Genomic DNA, 24,850 nt, shown 5'->3' on the forward strand with positions numbered 1-24,850 from the left:
CTGACCTGCTCCCCATCTCTGCGCAGCCCCGGCCTGGCTCTGAGTCAAGGCTATGAATGCAGACCAGCCAGGAATACAGTCCTGGGGACAGTCCCCCAGGAGCAGGGTGGACAGCCATATTCTATTCCTGGCCGTGACCCGCAGAGAAGACAGTCCACTGCCCTCGACTGGGGCCTGGGAGGGGCGTGTGTGTGAGAGGGGTGGAGAGCGGGTAATAAAAACTTTTTGGTGGGGATTCCTCCATGTTCATGTTTTAGAACAGGGTCATAAAATGTGATGCAGTAAATTATACCAATAACCACCCCCATGTGCAGAGACCTCTGCGGCTTACAGAACAGCAACCACTTTCAGGCCTGCAGACTCATGTCCCCGTAGCCTGGGTGTATTGTCACCCATCATGCCATGCAGACAGACGGGGAGAGGGACTGAGAGGGCCGAGATCTCCCAGCCACCGAGGTCCCAATCCCCTGCCTTCTCACTTCCCCAGGGAGCCCCTGTGTGAGGCCTGAGCCGCACCCCTGCCCTGCTGATTCTCCCAGGCTAAGGTGGCTTTGGTATGTGCCAGGCCCAGTGCATGACTGTGGGGTCCTTTGTTCAAAAATGGACAAAAGTGCCATTAAAGGCACTGAGACAGAAGATTTTCCTCTCCCTCACGGTCTCTCTCTTGATCCATCATGGTGTTTAAAAAATTTATCATTCAATGTCACCATCTACACAGGTGCCCAGGTGCTGTGACTGAGCCATTCACACCAAGTCCACCAAGTCCACAGCTGCAGGCTTCCTCCCCCACCAGATGCAGGAGAGGCACGCCCTGCCCCAGTGTGGGAGTGTGAGGGGACTTGAGCCAGACATCTCCACTTCCCATAGGCCATTGCCCCAGCACTTGGAGGGACCATCCTAGGGAATTGCAATCTCTGCACCAGGACACTAGGTGCTTGGATCAAGGGTAGACAAGACACTTGCCCTACAGAATTGTCAGCAGAATGCATGCAGGGGCGGGGAAAGACCCCCAGTGGTAGCTGGGCAGGCTGGTGGAACCTGAGGATGCCAGGAGGCGAGGAGGCTGGAGTCTAAGAACCTATCCCAGGAAGCAAAGAGGCAGCAGGAGGTGGGACCTCCTGTGAGCCAAGGCTCCAAGCCCCGATGCATATTCCATTGTCAATGGGGCTTCACTTAAAAATATAAACCCAAAGATAAAATTAAGAATTTCAAGAAAGCATCTGCAGAGCATTGAATCAAACACAGGGTCCTTCTGAGAAAAGGGCTTTGTGCAACTGCACAGCCTACAACCCGTTCCCAGGACACACACTCTGAAGGCCCCAGGGCCAGGCTCAGCCCTGTCTCATCTGAGATGGTTCTTTTCCTCCCTAGCATGTTCCAAACCATTGGAACCACTGGTCCCTGGAATCTACGGGGAACTGGGCCATTGTATACTGGCAGAAGGAGCACCAGGATGGGAGTCAGAGGACCTGGCCACAAGTCCTGACTGGTTGAGGACTTGCTGTGTGACCTTAAGCAAGTTGCTGTACCTCTCCGGATCTCAGTTTCCACAACCCAATTCACTGAGTATTTATTGAGGATCCACTTTGTTCAGGTGGGAGAAACAGAAATTAATAAGAGTGTCTCCAGCCCTCAGGAAGCTTAGTTAATTGGGAGGATGACACTCACACAAATTCCTGGGGTGATGTCACATACATCTTCTCTTCATCTACTGCCTTCCAAGGGGGGACAAGCTGGGTCATTAGCCCCACTTTATAGATGAGCCTCCTGTCGGGTCAGCCTGGTAAAAGGTGAAAGCTTGGACTGGGGTCATACAGACCTGGCTGAACCCTGCCCTGGCTCTTACTGGCTTGGCAGCCTCGGGCACGTCACTTCGTGTCTCATGGGTTTGTTTGTAAAATGAAGGCACAACAGATACCTCTCAAGGGGTGCTGCTTTCTATGCCCCCTGCCTCAGTCCCACGAGGCACCAGCTCAACAAGTCAACCTCTAAGCACTGAGTGGGCTGAGCAGCCATGAGAAAGATCTGGGGTCCTCATGCGACTGTCCCCCCCGATGTAAGTCAACAGTGTGAGGCCTTGGTTCCAAAGGTCATGGTGCTGTCTCAGCTGCATGGATGAAAGTACAGTGGCCAGAGCAAGGGCGATGACGGTCTTACATGTCTTCACGCTGGGGCTCAGCTCTGGGCTCCCCCCTTTCAGTGGACAGCTCTTGTTCTCTTTAAATAGGTTATATACGGCCAAGTGTGCAAATCTTAGGAGGACAGCTGACTGAATTTTCCCGTATGTATACACCTCTGTAAACACCACTCAGATGAAGATACAGGATTTCTTATTCCAGCTTTCTTATACCCCCTTCCCAATCTTTGTTTTTGAACATCACATAAATGGAAAAGTACAGTGGGTATGTGGCCACTGGGGAGTTGACAAGATGAGATTTAAAGCCCTTCAAGACCTGGTTCTATTAGGAAAAACATGTTTGGGGCCACTGAGTGGACAGGATGGGGACTCGGAGATCAGTCATCTTTAAAAGACTGTTTTCAGGCCTGTGAGCATTTATTTTCCCTGGCTGATCTCATTCTCTTAGTCATATGGGAAAGTACCTTCTGAAAAGTCAGAGAAACTAAACACAGTGACACTATCACTCTCAACAGTTGCTGTGCGCTCCATCCCAGGGCACACTGAGTCGTGAAGGTCCACAGGTCCGTCAAGGTTGTCAAATGGGTTAAATTAGAAAGGCCCCTGGCCCTGGCTGACGTGGCTCGGTTGGTTGAGCATCATCCCCTGCACTGAAAGGTCGCCAGTTGGATTCCCCATCAAGGCACATGCCCGGGTTGTGGGCTCAATCCCCAGTAGGAGGTGTGTTGGTGGCAGCTGATCCATATTTCTCCCTCTTACTTCTTCTCTCTCTAAAAATCAATAAAATAAAATTTAAAAAGAACGGCCCATTGTGTGTTTTTATTTTGCATCTCTTGGGGTCATCACGGTGTCTGAGTCACTGCATCAATCACTATAAGCAACAGGGTTCCGGGAAAAGACTTTGAAATCATCCCTGCCCCAACAGCCTGACCACGTGCCCTGCAAACTGTGCCACTCTCCATCCTGTGGCCTCTCCTCCCCACATCTCTTCCACTTCCCTAGTTCAGTCACCGTGCGCGCTCATCAGCCTCTGTCTTTTCTGCGCCATCTTTATCCACGCCAGTTTAAAAGGGTTCTAGCAGCCAAACGGCTTAATATAAATGGGAGAGGTTGTCAGAGTTCTGCCAGCAGAGGCATCATCTTATTGAACCCCCACCCCAACCCCAAGACCGAAAGCTACTCAAGGGCAAGTATCTCTGTCTCCCATGGTCCAACATAAAGCCCTGCACCTCTCAGGTGCTGAAGGCAGGTTAGTTGAATCAATGAATGAACGTCTAGCAGGATTATTCATTTTGACGGTCATAAGTCAGACCCACTGGCAGATAAAAACTGGCTTGCAGAAAAACTTGTGAAGCTCACTCCTATTCTTGTTCTCCACTGCACAAACACAAACTGTATCACCTCGCCTCACAATATGTGTTACCATAAGGTATACCTTTATAAAGAGCATGTTTATATTTTCTGAAAAATCAATATGAAAATTAGTACTAGCAACGCCAAAAGGCAAATGGCAAATCAGGGAAAAAAATAAATATTTGCTGTGCATTGAACAAAGGGCTAATTTGTTTAATAGACAAAGAGATAGATAGATAGATAGATAGATAGACAGACAAACAGACAGATGGACAGCTAGCTCAGTGAAACTTTAGGAAGAGAGAAGGAACAGGCAATTCACATAAGAATATAAATGGCTAATATGCCTACAAACCGATAAGAAGCCTACTCATACTTATAGAAAGTCAAATGAGAAATGAGGCATCAATTCCTCTATCACATTGACAGAGATAAAAGTCCTGAGACTTCCCAGTGTTCACGAGGTGTGGAGGAGATCGGCACTCTCACACCAAAGGGAAGTCCATGTCGGTATACCCTCTGCCAAGGCAACTTAAGCCATATCTATCCAAACACACATAGTCTTGACTCAGCAACTCTACTTCTAGTAATCTATCCTACCAGTTTACTCACTAAATTGTACAAAAAATATATATATATACAAATTACCTGGTTATTATCTATATTATCAAAAATACTGAAAACCACATAAATGTTCATCAGTAGGGCAATGAGTCAACGTATTCTAGTGCAGACATACAGTAGAACACTAGTAACACCATCCTCGAGGCTACTGCCCATTACGTCGCTATATCCTGTAACAGCAAACATTATTCTGTCCAAACTGCATAATAGGCACAGTGCCAAGCTCTTCACATGGATTACTTCATGCAATCTTAACTCTGTGAAGTAGATATTTTTTTATTCCCATTTTGCAGATGAAGAAACTGAAGTACACTAATCTGACTGTATTAGTTTCTTAGGGCAGCCATGACAAATGACCATAAACCAGATGGCTTAAAACAACAGAAATGTATTTTGTTGCAATTCAGAAGGCCAGAAACCAGAAGTCAAAATATCGGCAGGGCTGGTTCCTGTGGCAGCCCCGAGGGAGGCTCTGTTCCAGGGCCCCTCTTGCCTGTGGTGATGCAGACAATCCTTCGCATTCCTCACTTGTCCCTGCATCACTCTCTCCGTTGTCACATGGCCTTCTTCCCTGTGTACGTCCTCTCCTCCTCTTACAAAGACACAACTCATTGAATTTAGGGCCCACCCTAATCCAGTATGACCTCATCTTAACTAATTATATCTGCGAAGACCTTATCTCCAAATAAGGTCACATTCTGACATTCTGCGTGGACATGACCTTGGGGGGGACACTGTTTAAACCAGTATAATGACCAAGGTCATCAAGTCAAAAGTAGTACAGCCAGGTTTGAATCAAGTCGGGCAGGCAAGCAATCCGACTGTGCTCTCATCATTGCTCCGTGTGGTCTTCCCATGGTAGCTCACACTTACAGGATGCTAACAGGGCGTCTTAGGCATTTCACATATAATGACTATTTAGTCCCCCAAACAATTCCACTTTATAGATGGGAAAACTGAGGCATGGGGAATTAAAAATCACCCGAGTTTACACAACCAGTAACTGGCAGACTTTAGATTTGAACCCAGGGAGGTGAACTCCAGGGATCACATTCTTGACCAAGATGCTCAACTGCCCTCCATCTTGTATCTGCTCAGGACAATAGACTCCAAGAAGTAGGAGCTAAAAAAGCATTTCTCTTCCTGGAAAACCTGGCGTTCTTTTCTATCAGACATGAAATGTCCTCCAATCCATCTTGCCTCCCTTCCCCTGGGCCGCCATGATTCCTCTCAGAGCTGATTCGAGTGTCCAATACTGTTGCCATCTTCCGCCAGGTTGATGGCACAATTCTCTCTCCTTATTCTGTGCTGGGCATTTGTAAGCTGGGCTCCTGAGCAGGCTTCCAGGGATCACCATCAGCTGGAATGATACGCGAACTGGCGGGTGCATGGGTAGACTCCTTTTCTGGAGCAAGTGTCCCTGCTTCCCAGCAGATTCTCAGAGTCGCATGACCCTAATTTTCAAGTTTTCTGCCCTATATTTTTAAATTTTCTGTTTTTACCAGTTATGTTGCCTGTGCAGATTTATTTTAAGCCTTCTCACGCCCTTTTAATGGAGTAAGTGGAATGTGGTACAAAACCCATAAACAAAAGCACGCAATGTTGCCAGCTCGTCTCTTTTCCAGTCTTCCTGGGTTTGCATGGAGGAAGTCTGTCTTCACTGCTCCCTTCTCACTGGGCTTCTGAGTGGGTTTGAGGTGGGCATCCGAGTTCCCACCCCAGCATGGGCCAGGCACTCACCCTGCCCACAGAGTTGTCGGCAGTGTGCACCGAAAAAGATAGCTGGACACAGGTGCCTGGAGCTCCGTGCTCAGGGGAGGTGCCATGCTGGACAGGTACTGGGCAGTATGACCTTAAACCCCTGTCTGAGCCTAAATTCCTCTGGAATGCAAAGAAGGAGGGAAGGCGAAGGAAGGTGGAAACAACCCCCTGCTGCAGGCCTGACCCACCCAGAGGCAAGCCCAAGCAGTTTCTTGTGCCTTGTCTTTGTCAACATGCCCGTGCCCCTGCCATGTGCCTCACTGCATGCCCCTCCGACCAATCACGTGCCTCATCCTAGTCTCAGTCTGTTTAGTCACGTGCCTGGCCACACGCGTCCCTCCACGTGCTCCACCTGTTCTGTGTGCTTCCCCAGGTACCCATCATGCTCTGCGTGCCCACACGTGCTACATTAACAAACAAACAAAACAGTGAACAGAAGGAGACCTTGATTTTGAGTCAGGGCTTAAATGAATTCATGTGTAGATTTCAATGAGAACACTATCTTCATGCAATGGCCAAGGGAAGACTTTGGGATAACCGGCACTCGTTTAGTGCTCACAGTGTGAATGTGTACACAGGGTGAGCGTCACATTATTAGGTGTTTATTAGAGCTTATTAGGAATTATTAAGCTTACTACCTGAAAAGCTTATTAGAGCTTATTAGAAACAAGGAGCATATTAGAAATTTAGAATCTCAGGCCCTTCCCAGGCCTACTGCTCCGGAATCTGCATTTTTAACAAGATCCCTACTCAAACACTAGACAAACACTAGTACAGCACACAAGGACTCTCATTTCTCAAGTTTACCAAACCCTGGAGAGCAATTTGGTTTTTCAGAAATATATACCCTAACTGGATGACCTGCAACAATTCTTACTGGGGTTCACTGTCGACCCTCCTTTCCTCATTACAGCTTTACTGAAAGTTTCCAATGAGATCGTGGATTTGTTCTACTCATTGTGATGGGGTTGACAGGGCTGCGGAGTCTGTGGTGAACAGAATAAGTGTGGTTTCTGTCCTCAGGGCTGATGGTTTGGTGGGATGGGAAAACAGGTATAGATGCTGGTTGATGTGTGACTGTCATGGTTATCACAGGGCTTTCCTGCGCTTACTCTTTTATTTATTCATTCAATGGTCAGCCATTTATTAAAACATAAAGTGTGCCCTAACCAGGTGTCTCGGTTGTCCTGTACACTAAGAGGTTGTGGGTTCAATTCCCAGTCAGGGCACATGGCTAGGTTGTAGGTTTGATCCCAGGTTGGGATGTGTAAGAGGCAACTGATAGATGTCTCTCTCTCTCTCTCTTTTTTCCTCTTTCTAAACATATCCTCCAGTGAGGATTAAAGGGAAGGGGGAAAAAAAAAGAAAGGAAAGGAAAAAAATACAAACAAACATAAAGTGCATGCACTAACTATGTCAATCAACTGAGCTCTGAGCAGAAATAAATGAGCCATCAACTGTCCTCCAGGAACTATTAGTCTAGTCTAAGATAAGGATATAGGTGGATGCTTATATTCAGGGCACACCATGGTGTTCTCGGAGGCCCATTCAGGAGGCTGTGGGAACACAGGTGAAGCAATGAGAGCTTTGCTTTGAAGGGTGATTACAAGGTTGCCGTGTTCATAAGGGAAAGAACAGCATTGCAGGCAGAAGGAACAGCAGGGACAGAGGCAGTGAGGTATGATGGCGTGTGTGCTTGCACCATGGCAGGAATTGGTGGCAGTGCCAAGAGATGGTTTTGGAGAAGTGGCTTGTGGCCAGATCTTAGATGCTCTTGCCGTTCAATGCTAAGGAATCTGGTAGGAAATGGGGAGTCTCTCGAGGGAGGGGAACAACACAGTCATAGCTAGAAGCTCTCACCGTAGCTCAGGAGTGCAAAGTCATGGATTGGGGTGGTGATGGTGGGGACAGAAACAAACAGAAGAGATATTAAGAAGGGTAGAATTGGCAGGATGCTTAACCACATGAATGTGGTGGTAAAGGGAAGGGAAGTTTCTGGCTCGGTGCCTGGGTGAATGGTGTTACTGTTGACCAAGATGGGGACACCAGAAGAGGACTGGGTGACGATGAGCCCGAGTCTGGTCCTATTGCTCGTGAAGTGCCCTTGGGAAGGAACCCTGTTGGCTTTGTCCAATTGGCAGGAGTCACAGGAGAGTAGTCCTGCCTGGAAACACGAATCTGGGAGTTGTTAGTTTACGAGGGTGCTTGGAGCCACAGGAGTGAATGGGATTCTAGGGGGGTGTGGGGTAAAAAGAGAATGACACCAACATTTAGGGACAGGCAGGAGAGACGAGTCAAGGAAGGAGGCCAAGTGAGGCCAAAAGGTTACCGTGGGCATAGAGAGTGAACACCCCCGTGGCCACAACCATCATCCACCAGAATCATCTCCAGGAATGGCTGTGGGGTCACTGTCCTAGAAGTCCCAGAGTGACCCGTGGCTTGGGCTAAGGACCTTGAGAAGAAGAACTGAGACAGGGACATGAGGATCAGGCTGGCCTCCCGCTCCCTCCCACTGTCCCCTCGTGCACAGAAACGTCCAGCCCTTTCACAGATCTGTTTTTCTCTGAGAGAACAAACAAAGTGATGTAGGAAAAAGAGAAACAAAAAAAAAATGCTTCAGTTTGTTTGGTGTTTTAGATCAGACATGGACCGAGCATCCCCTAACATCAAAGAAAACCTCCCAGACATGTCCAAGGTTGACTCCATTGAGCTCATTCTTTCATTAACATTTAGAACAAAGAAAGTCAGGTCCTATCATGATTAACCAAAGGTAGATTTTACAAAACAAAATGAGAGAGAGAAAACGGCCCCAGAATCATGCTATCTGATTTATGCTTTTCCGTTGAAATAGGTCTGTGGCTTTAAACTGATAATGGCTCCTAGCAGCCAAAAGATTGATCCATTTGGTGTTCTGGCTTTAAGCGAAAAGTGAACTGGCCTCTTTAGAAATGTTGGCAGCCTGGCTGGTCCATTAGTAAGACCGAAGAATCAAAACATTGACTGGAAAAGGCCATTATGACTGGGCTCAGCAGGAGTCATCAATAGATGATGTCATTTCAGAAATAAGCAAGCCAATGTCACGAGGCCCCTGGGCAGAGTCAAACTACCCTTCCTGGCCCATCACCACCCGCCTTTGCAGATACTGAAGTCTGCCAAGGGGACACAGGAATCTGAGCCAGGACCGGCCTCATTTTACCCTTTCTTTGCTCAACTTGATTCTAGAGGAAGGTAGTTCTAGAGCCTGTGACATTCAGCAGGTTATTAAGGAAGGTCCGGGGGGGTGCGGGGTGGGGGGTGGGGCAAAGGAGGAAAAAGGAGAGATATCTATAATTAAAAACTATTAATAAATTAAGTAGACAAAAAAAAAAAGGAAGGTCCTCAGTCCTCCCATATGCACAGCTCTTAGATTCTCTTTCACCCTCTCCCTCTCTCCTGGTCCTTTCTGCCTCTTCCCACCCACCTCATCCCAGAAACACCTGCTTTCCTTCTGTGCCCTTCCTCCATCTCCTAATACCTTCCCTCTCCCTTCTTTTCCCAATCAAGCTTTTAGAAAGAGTTGCAGACTGTCTCCATTTCTTCAGCTCCCATTAGCTTCTGCCTCTTTCCCTCACTAACACTAATATTATTGCAGATACCAAGCACTGGGCTGAGGGCTTTCCCTGCATCATCACCCTTAATCCCCACAGCAATCCCTATGAAGTGGGTACTATTATTATCCCATTGTACAGAGAGGAAAACTGAGGCTCAGATGGATAGGCAGGCTCACTAGCTCCTGTAAGGCAGTAGCAGATCCCATTTTTTAATCCTCTGTGATAATCTGGCCAATGTCACCCATGACTCCCTGCTAGTCCTCAACCCCTCTGACTTTGTGCAGCAACTGGCATTGCCAACCTCTCTCCTACCTTGGCTTTTGGGAAGCCACTTTCTCCCAGTCTTTCCCTCATCTTCACACAGTGGGTCCCCCTAGATTTCATCCCTGGCACTTCACTTTTCTCGTGTGAGAAAGTCACCCAGGAAACTCAAGCCCTTTTGATTCCAGGTCCACTAGAGACCACCTCCCCCCTCCCCCCATTGCCCATCGCCACTCTAAGTGGGTGGCAGAGCTGGGTCTGGAGCCTAGTGTCCTAACCTCCAGGCAAGTCCAGTTTTAGTTACTCAGAGCTGCCACTACCTACTCCCTGTATTTGAGTTTTGCTGAGCAGTAGGAAGCCTCCTACTCTGGAGGAGTGAGAAGGTGTGAGACCCTGATAAGGTGGGCGGAGGCTATTTTTAGAGGACACTGGCTTTCCAGTTAGGCTGGGAGAAACTCAAGGGCCTTTTTTCTCCATTGACCCCCTCCCTCCCATTCCCATCCCCCTCCCGCCTTCCCCAGCCCAGTGTCTGTGTAGATTGGTTGTGCATATATGCACATATAAGTTCTTTGGTTTTTCTCTTCCCTCCCCTCCCACCCCCCATCCCTCTGAGGTTTGTCAGTCTGTTCCCTACTTCCATGATTCTGGATCTTGTTTGGTTGACAGCTTATTTTGTTCATTATGTTCCACAAATAAGTGAGATCATGTGGCACTTGTCTTTCAACAATAAAAAATAAATTAAAATGAAAGACTGGCTCATTAAAGAGAATCAATACACCAAAGTTGCAGCATTCCTTGCTTTCACCCTCTGCCTATTTGTTATGTGGCTGGAATTGATGAGAACCTTACTATTTATCTCCAATTCCCCTTAATTTTCTGTGAGGCTTTGAGACGACATTAGAGACAGTAAAGTAGAAACAAACAAAAAAAATGAAACTTCAGAATGAGGGTGCTATCGTCTGAGCAAGGGAAGGTCCTGGACAGCAGCAGATCAAAGAAGAGGGGGCATTGGTGGGGTGCTCAGTGATCCCCAACATCTGCCTCAGCAGCAGGAGTGGTCAGGTAAGAAATGAGAAAGGCTGGTAGAGACTGCAGACCTCCTGGCAGGTCCAGCGGCCTGTGACCTTGAGCAGGGGGCTCTATGGCCCTTCACTTAGGACAAAATGGCTGTCACCACTGGAAATTCTAGATGGGGATTTTTGGGGTGTCCCGCTGAGGGCTCAGTGCATGGTCCCCAGGTGGGGAGTGACACCCGCAGTGGACTAGGTGTGGCTCTGTGGTTCGGGTGCAGAAAAGCTTGGGCCAGGTCATCTCCAAAGGTCTGAGAGGGCAAAGTTAGAGGCCAAGTGCAGGGTCGGTAACAGCAGAAGGGGTGGGGAACATGCCTGTATGGCTTGGAGGCTGCATCCTAATTCCGGTATAGACAGAAAACTGAAGCCAGGGAGCAGCTGGACTGGAGCATCTGGCCCTGCCCAGTGCATTGGGTCTAAAGCTGTTTGAGTCACAGGCTGCTTTGCGAAGGTGATGCTACCCAGCATGACTCCCATAATTACCGAGGGGAGCGCTTCCCCAGTGGGGGTAAGACCCAGGCTATTCGAGGGTTCCAGTAGGTCCCAGAATCCACCCTGGTTCAGAGACCACCAAAGCCTCCGGTTTCTGAAACCCCTCGGCTGTGCCCCCAGCGTCGCAGCCCGGAGCAGGTGAATAGGTGGGGGAGCGCCGGTGGTCAAGAGCGAGTCCTGCTGCTCTCGGGCCCTGGCTCCTAGCTTCATCCCGGGAACCAAACCCCGCCCCTGCAAATGGGGAAACCGAGTCCCAGAGAACGGAGAGGGCTTGCCAAAGCTACGCTGTGAGTTGGCAACAACCAGGGGGCTCCTGCCTCCAGGCTCCTTTCCGCTCCACCTTCTGCGAGAAAGCGTGTATCGTGCGCTTTCAACCTCTTCATCTCTCGCAGTTTGGGAAACTTTTCCTGCCGCAAACGGGCGCAGCCCGAGCCGGTCCCACGCCTACCCAAGCAAGTAGGTCCCCACTCCCACCCAAACTCGGGGCCGAGCGGCGGCCGCACAGCGGGACCGGCTCGGCGGGCACCTGAGCGCACAGAGCGCCGGGGCGCGGAGCTCGCCGCGCGGGAGCCTAGCAGGGCCCGGAGTGCGCGTGGCTCTTCTCCCACGTTTACAGGTGCGGCGCCGCGGCCCACAGAGGAGGGCGCCCCGGCCAGGGCCACACGCGTCGAGCGAAGCGGAGCGGACCCCAGCCCCGGGCTCCCCAGCCCCGAGGCAACCCGAGGCGGCAGCTATTTATAGAGGGAGCCATGCTCAGTCCCTCTTGGCGGCGGCGGCGACAGCTGAATATTTTGCCCAGATATGGCTGGGGCCCCGGCGCGGGGGCAGGCAGCCCCGCGAGCGCGACCCCTGCCAGGGTGGGGGCTTACCGGGCCGTAGAGCCGCGGGGGCGGGCGCGGGCGCGGGCGGCGGGACGAGCGCGGGCGGCGGGCGGCGGGCGGCGGGCTGCGGGCGAGCGGAGCGCAGGGCTGGACGAGCTCCCGTGCGGCCGCGGGCGGGCGGGCGCTATGGGCTCCGGGGGTGGAAGCCAGGGGCGGGTCCGGCTCCGCGCTGTCACCGCGCCCCGCCCTCTCCCTCCTTATCTCTCCCTCCACTCGGGGGCGCCGGGGCTCAGCGCACGGTCCCGGGGTAGGGGAGCGACACCCGCGGTGGGCAGCGCTGGGCAGGGGCTTGGCCACCCTGAAGCTTGGCTCTACCGACAAGTGGGTGCGGGTCGCTCCTGAGTCTCGGCTTCCCCACCTGTACCAGAAGGAGTTAAAGTGATGGTAGAGTTGTCTAGAAAAAAGTGAGTGGATCCTCATTCCTGCGGGGTCAAGAAGGTTCTTGGACGGTGCAAAGCCAGCCAAACAGCTGCTGCACCTTTACCTTCTGTGCTTGATGCAACGACCCCTCCCATCTAACCGGCAGCCCAGCGAGGTCTGGTATGAGCCGAAGTTTTAATAATGATCATTTTGTGAACATGTAGTTACAACAGAGTCGAATGCATTGCCTCTATACTGAGAGAATGGAGTGTCCAAAATAATGCCATAAAAGAACCACAAAAAAGAAGTCCCACTTTCTTAAAAGGCTAATGTTTTCCAGAACAAACCACATAAACACAAACAAACGAAGTGTTTTAACTTTTAAAATGGCTCATAAAAAACAATTGTATGGACAGAAGGTAAGGTCTCTTTGGATTTTTATGGGAAACCTTCTGGTAGGGACAAATATTATCAGCTCTTTTAAATCCTGGGGTATTACTAATGAGAAACACGTGTTTTGTTTAGTTTTTAAATCTTGTTTTCCACTAAAATATGTTTCTACATTACAAACCCCTTAGAGCTGTAAGAGAATGCTCTTTTTAAAGGGTAGGTGCCATATATTTTAAAATAAAGCAATGATGTAACATTCCAGATTTTTTAAAAAGCCCTTTGTTGTGGAATCTAACATTTAAGAAAAGTGCGTACAACACAGGTGTGCAGTTTCAAGAATGGCTATCTCTGAGAACACCTGTTGCAACCACCACCCAGCCAAGAAACAACATTGCCAACAAACCCAGAAGCCAAGCTGTGCCCTTCCCATCACAACTCCCTCCTAAAGAGGGTTCCTTTCTTGACTCATGGTAATCACCTCCTTGCTTGCCTCTTTCCTCCACTTTGTCTTCATTTGCTCAACTCTATGTTGTGAAATTAATCTGTGTTGTTTCATGTGTCTGTAGTTTCCTCTTACTGGGAATATATACCCCCTTGTATACCACAGTTTTTAAGTATCCATCTTATAACGCTTAGGTTGTTCGCAGGTTCTACTATTACAAGTGGTGCAGCTGCGAACACTTTACTAGTATCCTTCTGCACAAGTGTAAATGTCAACAGCACCTTTAATTGACAAAAATGGAAAATTTTTCCCATTTCTGGTACATGAGTTGTGGTATCTCATTGAGGCTTGAATTTGCATTTCCCTGTGTTCTACTGGATTGAGTACTTTTTCAAGTTTACTGGCCAGAAGGATTTTCTCTTTTGTGAAGTGTTTGTTCAAAAGCATTGCCCATTTTGTTTCTTGAAAATATTCAATATATTTTCCCACTACATATATACAGGTGGGGCAAAAGTGGGTTTCCAGTTGTTTATATGGAAAATAATACAATACTTAATAAATTATAATACAAGAGTAAAATCCGTTTTTCATACGACTGTAAACCTACTTTGGCCTCATCTTGTATGTGTGCGTGTGTATGTGTGTATATTCCTTCACTCTGTTTTGCCTTTCTCCTTCATAATAATGCCTTTGATGAACAGATGTTCATTTTAACATAGTCTAGTCTGTCAACTTTTCCTTTATTGTTAGCACTTTTTGTGTTCTGTTTAAGACATCTTTCCTACTCCTGGATTATAAAGGTATTTTCCTGTTATCTTTCTACATTAGCCTTTCACACTTAGGCTTCAAATCCACCTGGAACTGACTTTGGAATATGGTATGAGGTAGAGGTTTCATTTGTTCATCTATCAAATTGTCCTAGCACCAGATTAATTTTTTCAGTTACATCAACAACACAATTAATTGCTTTACTTTACAAAGTAATGGAGCCTGGTCGGTGTGGCTTAGTGGTTGAGCATCAACCCCTGCACCAAGAGGTCGCTAGTTTGATTCCCAGCCGGAGCACATGCCCAGGTCTCAATACCATGCAGGAGGCAGCCAATCAATGTTGATATTTCTCTCATCAATGTTTCTGTCTCTCTCTCTCTCTCCCTCTCTCCCTTCCTCTCTCTCTAAAATCAATAAAAACATTTTTTAAAAAAAATAATGAAAACACTTATAAAGTCAGTGAAATAGAAACCACTTTTTCCTTATCTGTAGACAATTTGAGAATTTTTGTTTATATTTTTAGGGAAAGAAACCATTATAAAACAAACATTTACACTACTTTATTTCACTTAAACATTTATGTCAGACTTTTTTTTACTTTATCATAAATAATTATTTAAATCACTGGCATAAGCATTGCTGAATTTTGAATCACTTTAATTATAAATATTAAATATAAATTTAAAAAAGCTAGAAAGATAATTTTAAACTTTTACATGAAAACTTAAAACATCAGGTCTTGAACTTCCTTCTTTTCCCAGAATTTTCTCACACAAAAATAAGCAAACAACTTTAAGTGTTTTATCTTCAGCCTGGTCTTCTCCCTGAAATCCACTCCATATTTCCGATAGTTTGTGCCTGTCCTCACACAGAGGTCTATTAGCTGAAACTCAGAATGTTCAAAATCAAAACTGTAAGCTTCCCAGCCACGGTGAGTAAGGGTCGCAGTCCTAGTCTCTCAGACCTTAGACTTGGCATTACTCTTTGGCACTTCCTTTTCCTTATCTTCTGTGTCCAAGATGTCAGTTCTAATCATTCTAACCAAACACTTCAGAAAGCCTTTAATATTTTTCCTTTAGTTCCATTGCTCCACTTTAGTCCAGGGCCTCCCCTGCCCATCTTTAGGCCACTAACCTATCCCTCTGTCAGTCCATCCTGCCCATTCATTTGCAAGCACATACCATTATATGTGCCTGATATAGGCAAAATATCATTCTGTCTGCTGTGGAGGACACCGACAGTGGTGTGCTGGAGTCTGGTGTATGGGTGTGCAAGAGCTGGGTGTGCACCTCCTCCCAACTCCACATTAGTGGTGCCATAGTGTTAGCTGGAACTGAACAGTGGAAGGAGTATTTACAACATGGGAATCATCAGACTCTGCAGATCAAGGCTCAGCCCTCGCGCCTCCCCCCCCCCCCTAGTTGAACCAGTTGTCAAACATTTACTAGTACATCACTGGATAGTTTGGAGGGGGGCAAGCCCTGCTCGAGAATACCAGTAACCTTGGATGAACATACATGGGGTTCAGATAAAGGTCCAATGTGACTGGCACAGGGAATGGTGGACCATGAGGTTGGGTAGAGAGATTGTAGAAGGCCTGGGTCTTCAGTCTGGACTCCCTGAGCAACGAGAAGCCGCTCAAGATTTGGGGGAGGGGCACACTGGCACCACTAGCAGTGCTGATGTGCTAGACTCGGGATAGTCTTTACATGGTCTGGTGACTCTGGGACGCAGAACTGCACACCATGGTAGAGTTAAGTCACAAACTGGAGAAGAACCCAGCACCGCAAGGAAGCCAACATGAATAGAAAGGGAACTCTTCATCTTAAGATCATAAAGCCTAGAAATTATGAGGTAGCCAGTTTGTATACTGATAAACATTTTAATCTAATAGTATAGTAATAATTCAAGTGCAATTTTCTTTGAAAAGTCAACTCTGTTAAACACAACTTATTAAATAGTTTTCTTCAAACATAACATATTCTTTTCAATCCCCACAGCAGTCAGAGCCAGGTAGCAGAGATAATATATTTTTTTAAGCCTACTACATTTTTTTATTGCTAGAAATCTGAATTAGTTGTCAAGGTCTCAGAGCACTGATTAATGAACTTTCGAAAACTCTACCAGATATTCTGACATAAAATCGTGAATCCAGATATCTGTGTCTGGCAGGGATGTGTCCACTAAATAGACCACTACTTTCTGGTCCCAAGGGTTAGCATTCTCTATCACTGTCTGCACCAATGCCACCAGAGGTTTCTTCTCCACGTGATTTCGAAACACCATGGACGCCTCCTCAGACCACTGGGTGCACTTCACTCCTAGGAGACAGCAGAGCAGTGAGGGGTCAGACAAGCCTTTCTTTGATCCATTATAATGGAAAACTAGTCTATTCCAAGTAGCTTAAACATCCCAGGTTAGACTTGCCTAACTGAAAAACAGTTGCTGAGCAATCTTGAAACAGCCCAGCTTATGGTTTTTCTGTTCTAAATGGGGTTACTTCTGTAAACCTTTACCTACAGACACAATTTTATGAGATTTAATGCTGTATTATAAAATGGAATTATAATAACTGTCCACATTCCTACATAAAGTATATACAGATTTAACTGATAATGGAGACAAATGGGAATAACATGTCAATGACATTTCTCATCTATAAAATTTTTTTCCTGATGAACCAGATATAGTTAAAAAATGCATTAATATAATATTTTTTCAAAATTATTATATACAACATCATGGCAAAAGCACTGGATTGAACGTCTGGAGACTCAAGTTACTATTTCCAGTTCTTCCTCTATCACATGGTGTGATCTTGGGCAAATCAGTTTATTTCCCAGACCTTGGTTTACTTATAAAATAAAATGGTTGAGCCCGGTCAGTGGCTCAGTGGATTGAGTGTCACCCCATGGACTGAGAGGTCCCGGTTCGATTCCTGGTCAGGTCACATGCCCAGGTTTTGGGCTCAATCCCCAGTAGGGGGTGTGCAGGAGGCAGCCGATCAACGTTTCTCTCTCACATTGATGTTTCTATCTCTCTCTCCCTTCCTCTCTCTCTAAAAAACCAGTAAGAAAAAAAAATTTTTTTTTTTATCCTCACCTGAAGACATTTTTCCATTTTTTTATTCAGATAGAGTGGGAGGGAGAGAGAGGAAGAGAAAGAGAGAGAGAAACATCGACGTGAAAGGGACAAACTGCAACCAAGGTACATGCCCTTAGCGGGAACTGAACCCGGGTCTCTCCAGACTGAAGGCCAACGCTCTAACCACTGAGAAAACTGGCCAGGGCAAAAATTTTTTTTAAATAAAATAAAATGGTTAGAGCAAATGAAATTTAAGTCCCATGCATTTCTTTATTTTTTTTGTGTGTGTTAATGTTTATTTATTTATTTATTGTTAATCCTCACCCAAGGACACTTTTGCATTCATCTTCAGATAGAGCGAGAGGGGGAGAGGGAATAAGAGAGAGAGAGAAACATCAATGTAAGAGAGACACATCCAGTGGTTGCCACCCACATGACCCCAACTTGGGCTGGGGACAAACTGCAACCAAGGTATGTGCCCTTAGTGGGAACCGAACCCGGGTCTCTCTGGACCATGGACCTACGCTCTAATCCCTGAGCCAAACCGACCATGGCTGTTCACTGATTTTTGAGAGAGAGGAAGGGATAGAAACATCTATTGGCTGACTCCTGCATGCCCCCTACTGGGGATTGAGCCTGCAACCTGGGCATGTGCCCTGACAGGGAATCAAACTGGGACCTCTCAGTCCATGGGATTGACGCTCAATCCACTGAGCCAGATGGGCCAGGGAGTCCCACACATTTCTAAATTCCCATGACTTTTATTATTTTTTATTTTTTATCCTCACTTGAGGACATTCTTTCCATTTTTTGTTCAGATAGAGTGGGAGGGAGGGAGAGGAAGAGAGAGAGAGAGAGAGAAACATCGATGTGAAAGGGACACACCGAGTGGCTGCCACCCGCACAACCAACCAGGGCCGGGGACAAACTGCAACCGAGGTACATGCCCTTAGTGGGAACCGAACCCGGGTCTCTCTGGACCGCAGACCGACGCTCCAACCACTCAGCCAAACCAGCCAGGGCTCCCATGACTTTTAAACTTGAGAGCTCAAGAAAGAGAATTCTAAATTAGGTTTTATAATAAAATTGAGATATTGTCTCAACACATTAAGTCCACATATATGAGATCAGATAAACTATACAGTAAATCATGCCCCATAGTGATAAAGGTCCGGGAGTTTCACATACAACTGTAAAGACCTGTTATCTATATAGTGAGTGGGCTCCATTTGATTAAACATGTTCCACAGGAGAAGTTTCTAAGCTGCTGTTTCCTGATCTGTACAGCAGTGATACTGACGGAACCCAAACCTCCTGCGGTGGGAGAATGTAATGCACTGGAGGGGCTGGCACAGCCCCTCGCACCCGGAAGCAGCAACCCTGTGCCACGACGCTGGGGATGGAGATGATGGTGCTGTGCACTGATGCTTCACACAGACTCCTTCTCTGGGCATTTCAATGACCACGTTTAACAAAATGTGTTAACAAAATCTGAACATTAAAAAGTGAAACTAAAAAAATGTAACTATAAAATCTGAAGAAACTATTTAGAGGGTTGAGTTCAAAGCATATTAACGATAGCCATGTCACGTGGAAAATGCCATTTTTTGCCCCGGCCAGTTTGGCTCAGTGGTTAGTGTCAGCCTGAGGACCAAAGGGTCTTGGGTTCAATTCCCAGTCGATCTTGGCCCTGGTCTTGCGTCACGTAGGAAGCAACCAATCACTGTGTCTCTCTCACATCAATGTTTCTCTCTCTCTCTTTCCCTCCCTCCCTTCCACTCTATCTAAAAAAAAAAATCAATGGAAAAATATCCTCAACTGAGGATTAATAAAAAAACAAACAAACAAAAACAGAAAATGCTATTTATTTTTTGGTCTATATCCAACTACCGTGGGAATTTCCTTTGAATTCTAGTAGAAGGCACAAAGAAATTGGCAAATACTTCAAAAATAAGGCAAAATATATCTGCTAATAAAAGCTGGTCAATAACTATAAGAAGAATCTGTATACAGAGCTGCTTTCATATCTGACATCAAATCACTTCTGCCACAGTGTTAGCTCCATGTGTAGGGTGAGCAGTGGTGAGGAATCAGGGAGGCATCACGTGGTCACAACTCCCCATGTCCCAGCAGAGTGTGACACAGAGAGCCCCAGCCGACTGGAGTGTCTGTCCCCTTCGCCCTTTTGGCCTCCACACCCTCTGCTAATACTTCCAGGCCTCTGGGTGGAGCTTTCTCCAAATGCTCATGCTACCTACTGGTAGAGTGCACCAGAGAAGCCACCAACATTTGGGCTGCTTTTACAGAAGTAAAACACAACTCTCATTACAAAAGGTTATAAATAAGTACCACTGTACCTATTAAGCTAGCTCCTCAGATTTGGATGATAGTCAATAGGCTGGTGTGAATGTGGTGGAATCATACACTTGCAGGCCGTTAGCTGCAATGCAACTGGAAAACCCCTTGGCCATGACAATGGTCATATTCTATGACCCAGGGATGTGTTAGAATTGTAAAAATCCATTATGTAGATGTATTATAATTTATGCAATGCATTATGAAATATCTGTGCAATGTTCTCCTATTGGTTATTTAGGTTGTCTCACTGTTTTTGTTAGTTTTGGCTAGTATACATAGTGACAGGTTCTTTTTTTCTTAATGCTACAGTAATAGTATAGAGAACCTAGACATTTAACAAGAGGGAAATATGGATTAAACAGGGTATTTTGCAGCTATTAAAAATCATCATCAAGTCTATCAAACAGCCACCAAAAAACTTAGGGAAAAAATGCTAAATTAAAAAAGCAGACTGCAATATTGTACTTGTATTAAGATTACAGCTTTAGAAATAAACTCATACATGAAACCAGAGACAGAAAGCAACGTGGAAAAATACAAACAGCAGATACAGTTGGAGGGCATGACTGTGAAGGATCGTTAAAAAATATTTCTAGCCTTGGCCGGTTTCTCAGTGGTTAGAGCACTGGCCTGAGGACCGAAGGGTCACGGGTTCGATTCCCAGTCAAGGGCATGTACCTCAGTTGCATGTTCAATCCCCGGCCCTGGTCAGGGTCATGCTGGAGGCAACCAATCTGTGCCTCTCTCACTTTGATGTTTTTCTCTTCTTTCTTTCCTTCAACTCTATCTAAAAAAAAAACAACTATGGAAAATATCCTTGGGTGAGGATTAACAACAACAAAAAAGTATTTCTGTTATGGTTGGGAAATTGTGCTTTAAAAAAAGTTACCTCAATAGGCCAATGATTCTGTACTACCTAAGTACCCAGGACAAAATGACAATATAAACAATGTTGGGGAACGAGTTCAAATTCCACAGAAATTACCTGCTAGTTGAGCTGTGACTGCTTGGAATGGCAGCTTTCGGAACATGTCCACTAGGGGCTGTACTTTTCTTACGTTGACTAATTCGTGCTTGCCATAGTCCAGCTCATACACGGATGCCAGTCCATTGGTCAGAATTCCCTTTAAAAGCACCCTGTGCCACCTAGATGTGCACAGGATTGAAAAGGAAGAAGAAACACAAAAATTAAATGCTTTAATTAAGGATAACATTTTATAATAAAAAGAAAAATTGATACAAATGATATTTATCAAAATATAAGACTATTCTATCATAAAAGTTTTTTTAAGGGATTGCTGCTTCTTTTTCCAAAGGTTACGATTCTTGGCTTTATCACTGGCTCATTTGATGGAATTTGCTCACTCCAACACCCTTGTCAGGCCTCATGGAGCTAAGGAGAATGAGACATAGTCTACTGACCATCACGACGCAGAATGAAACAAATGCCATGGAGAACAATTGGGACAAGGCTAGTGGGTCCCTCCACTATGTCTGGGGGATGGGATGGCCACACATTTGGGACAAGGTACATGTGTGGAAGATGGGAAGAGGGAGGCAAGCAGGACTAGGCCAAGCTGAAGACACTTAAGAGAAGAAAAGCACAGAAGACTCTAAGGGCCTGGTGGTTTGGATGGAGCAAACACTACAGTATAGCTGGGAGGTAGAATGTGGGGAGGAATGGAAGAGAAGGTCAGAATGGGGAGGGAGGTTGGAAGGAGATTACAAAAAGTAATGTAAACTTGACAATTTAATTATGCCAAGTAAAGACATTAAAAAAAAAAATCTAACCCATTGCTTAAAGAACTGGGAAATGGCAGGCGAGTATGAGGAAGATCCAGTGTTCAAGGTGCCAGAAATTCACACAAATACACTCTCCCCCTCTGGGCCTACATCATTAAAATGAAAACAAAACAAAACAAAAACTAGATTCCAAAGTTCAGGAATGAAGGACCATTTTAAAGTCCTATAGACTTGATTATATGATTACTGGAGGCAAGGATGATTGATCATGTCTAAAAGGAAGCTGTCATGGAGGCGGCCTCTGCTCCTGCGTGGTGTGAGTCGGGCCCTGCCTCCGCGCAGTCCTGGACACCCTCGGAAACAGGCTCATCAGGAACAAGTCCTGTGGAGCAGCAGGCCCATCACTGTCACACACTGCTATGCTGGAGCTAGCCCGACTGGACTGATTTCCCAGCCAATGTACACCTAGTGGAGAATGGGTACAGGAAACCAACACAGCTGCTACAGTAAGAAAGCTACAAAGAGGCCAGCTCTAATACTATATGTGATTAGGGGCTTCTGGAGGAAACTCATAAACCTTCAAATAAGGCCAAAGTGCTGCAGGCAAAAATCCGTGGGTCACAGAGACAACAGGGACACAGAAAGACGTCACCTAAGGGCTTTGGGGGCCAAGCTGCTGAGCTGGAATCCCACCTGAGCTCGGCCATTTTCCAGTTGCATTACCCTGGGCTCTTTGTTTATTCTCTGAGTCTATTATCTCATGGGTCATATTTAATTTTAACTCACTTGCAGAAATAATATATCCAAAGTGCCTAGCACTTTATTTTCTTGGCATATTTGGCACACGGCAAATGGTAGCCATCATTATTACGATTAATCATTATTAAAATGAAGATAAGCTATGTAAATATAAGAATTTCAGACCAAATTTAAGAGAATTTTTCATATTCTGGAAGAGCCAGTTTGGTGCATGTTGCTAATTGGTTGAAGTGCAAAAGGAGTCAAAAACCTCTGGTTTCCACCAATAGCAATGTCGTTAAGCTGCACAGGGCAGTGATGGGTCTGTGCTTTGTCTATAAAGAGGTACAGGGCAGAGAGGAGAGAGCCATCAGAGAATTCAAGTGTTGTACTTACACTCAGCTTTGAATTTTCAAAATTAATAGCTTAAATAAAGGCTAGATTTCCAACTTCAGTGCAAGGCTGCTTGTGAATCACCTGGAGAATGTTAAAAACACAGATTCTGGGGTTCTAACCCCAGCGATTCTGATTCAGGGTGTCTGGGGTAATGAAGGAGAATCTCCATTTTTAATAGGTTTCCAGGTTATTCTTAGCCAAGATAGATTTGGAAACACTGTAATAGAAAATGCATCTAAAATTCCTACATCTTAATTTACTGTAGTCAGGAACAAGATTTAGGAAATAGTTCTGGGTTGTAAGAAAGATAGAAACTCTAAACATTTTACACTGATTCAGTTCATAAAGTTAAAAAAAGAAAGTTAGATAATCTTTTCTTATCTATAAAAGACACCCCTTGCTTATCTGGGGACAAATTAATCAGTTGAAACCCAAGAGTCCTGGGGCAGAGCTGTTGGGACACATGGGGTAGGGGGAACAGAGTCTGAAGTCCCATACTATAGGTCTCCAGTTTGTGGGTCCTTCTCCCCCACACAACCCTTGCCTCCAAGTAGGACCCACTAATTATCATTAATCTGCCCCTCAAATAACAAGTAACATTAGTTTGATTTTAACTGTGATTAAATTATCCTGCAAAGATTTCTGACTCGCAAATTTATACCAATAATATTCCCACACTGAATTAAACCCATTTATGCTTATGTTTATAAATAACTTGACACAGTAAAAATGCTTTTTTGAAGATGAAAAGCTTGCAACATATAAGTTGAATGCTTTTCAGAAGGAGAGCTACTAGACTTTTCACTTTTAAGAATAAAAATTGTTTTTCTCCTCCCACGAAAATAACAACATTTTATAAATGCCTATACTTGCCATCTTAAGAAAGAACAACAACATTTACAGAAAAAAATAAGCAGTTTGGCCTTTAAAACTGAGTTGGGGGGATGTGTATGTGTGATTGTGTGTGTTCTGGGGTGGGGAAAGACAGTTCTGTGTGTTCAGCATCATCAAAAAAGCTTGATCATTTCCCCTAAGAAAGCTGGCCGAGGGGACAAGGGGCAGCTGTGCCGTTTTCCAGGGCTCCGGAGCCTGAGCGCAGTGTGTGGAGTGTTTGGGCTTTGCTGGGCTGAAACCAGCATGTACTTCAGGAAACAGCTACAGGAAAGAAGGAGGTGGATCCAAATGTGAAAATACAAGAACACAGATGGAAGGACTAAACAAGTGTAAGGATTGTGGTCTCACTGCTCAGAGGCCAAAGAGCAGTGGAACATGCTCTATTGAACCTCTTGAAATGTGGCACCTGCTCTCTCTGAAGCAACTGACAATGTACATCAAGAATCCTTAATCAAGCCTGGCGGGTGTGGCTCAGTGGTTGAACGTCAACCCATGCACCAAGAGGTCGCTGGTTTATTCCCAGTCAGGGCTCAATCCCCAGTGGGGGGCATGCAGGAGGCAGCCAAGCAATGTTCTCTCTCATCGATGTTTCTATTTCTCTCTCTCTCCCTCCCTCTCTCTCTAAAGGAAAAAAAAAAAGAAAAAAAAAACCTCAATCAAACCACTATTTTGTTTTCTAGGAATCTATCCTATAAATAAATAATCAGATGGGAATAAAGATTATGTTCAATGTTATTTATAACAGTGGAAAATCTGGGAGAAAAAGCCCTATACCACAAAAGAGAATGATAGGTAAACTATAATTTTCTCTGTATGATGGCCTATTATTCAGCCATTAAAAATGTTTATGAAGACATTTTATCACATGAAAAACTTCACAGGATTGTGTCAGATAAAAAAAGTACAAAATCGCCCTGGCCGGTTTGGTTCAGCTGTTAGAGTGTTGGCCTGCAGTCCAGAGAGCAGCCGGGTTCGGTTCCCGCTAAGGGCACGTACCTCGGTTGCGGTTTATCCCCGGCCCTGGTTGGTCGTGCGGGTGGTAGCCACTCGATGTGTCCCTTTCACATTGATGTTTCTCTCTCTCTCTCTCTCTCTCTCTCTCTCTCTCTCTCTCCCTTCCTCTCTCTCCTTCCCACTCTATCTGAACAAAAAATGGAAAAAAAAAATGTCCTCCGGTGAGGATTAAAAAAAAATAATAAATAAATAAATTAAAAAGTACAAAATCATACATAATAATAATCCAGCTGTATAAATATATACAGAAAAAACTAGAAATACATACATAGTTGAACAAGGGTAATGTTTGGTTGGCTGATTTTCATTTTGTACCTTTTTTTTGTGTTTTTAAATTTTTCTACAATAAACATCTTATTTTTTAAATTAAGGGGTTATTAAATAAAAAATGTTTTCTAAATAAACAAATATTTTTAATAGAAAGGTAGAAAAAATATTTAAACCTTCACTGCAGACATGATTAGGTTTGAACAGGATTTCACTAGATTTTTAGA

At 45.5% G+C, this 24,850-nt stretch overlaps 2 protein-coding genes across 5 annotated transcripts in view; both read right to left on the reverse strand.

Annotated features, from left to right (window-relative positions):
• Positions 1-12,181, reverse strand: part of TMOD1 (tropomodulin 1) — an 82,014-nt gene extending 69,833 nt beyond the window's left edge. The window contains exon 1 of one of the 2 annotated variants that reach the window (XM_036260877.1): positions 12,158-12,181. The gene's annotated coding sequence lies outside the window, so the exon portion shown is untranslated. Of the gene's footprint in view, positions 1-5,411; positions 5,437-12,157 lie in introns of those variants that run through there. The other variant, XM_036260879.1, reaches the window with a different exon arrangement.
• Positions 12,182-15,991: 3,810 nt separating this feature from the next.
• Positions 15,992-24,850, reverse strand: part of TDRD7 (tudor domain containing 7) — a 60,669-nt gene continuing 51,810 nt past the window's right edge. For all 3 annotated transcript variants that reach the window (XM_036260864.1, XM_036260865.1, XM_036260866.1), the window contains 2 exons: positions 20,557-20,717; positions 15,992-16,450 (listed from right to left, as the gene is read on the reverse strand). In XM_036260864.1, coding sequence (XP_036116757.1) covers positions 16,230-16,450; positions 20,557-20,717 — 382 coding nt within the window. In that variant the 3' untranslated portion in view covers positions 15,992-16,229. The remainder of the gene's footprint in view (positions 16,451-20,556; positions 20,718-24,850) is intronic.

The sequence above is a fragment of the Molossus molossus genome, unplaced genomic scaffold (genome assembly GCF_014108415.1).
Source record: "Molossus molossus isolate mMolMol1 unplaced genomic scaffold, mMolMol1.p scaffold_m16_p_14, whole genome shotgun sequence".
NCBI classification, from domain to species: domain Eukaryota; kingdom Metazoa; phylum Chordata; class Mammalia; order Chiroptera; family Molossidae; genus Molossus; species Molossus molossus.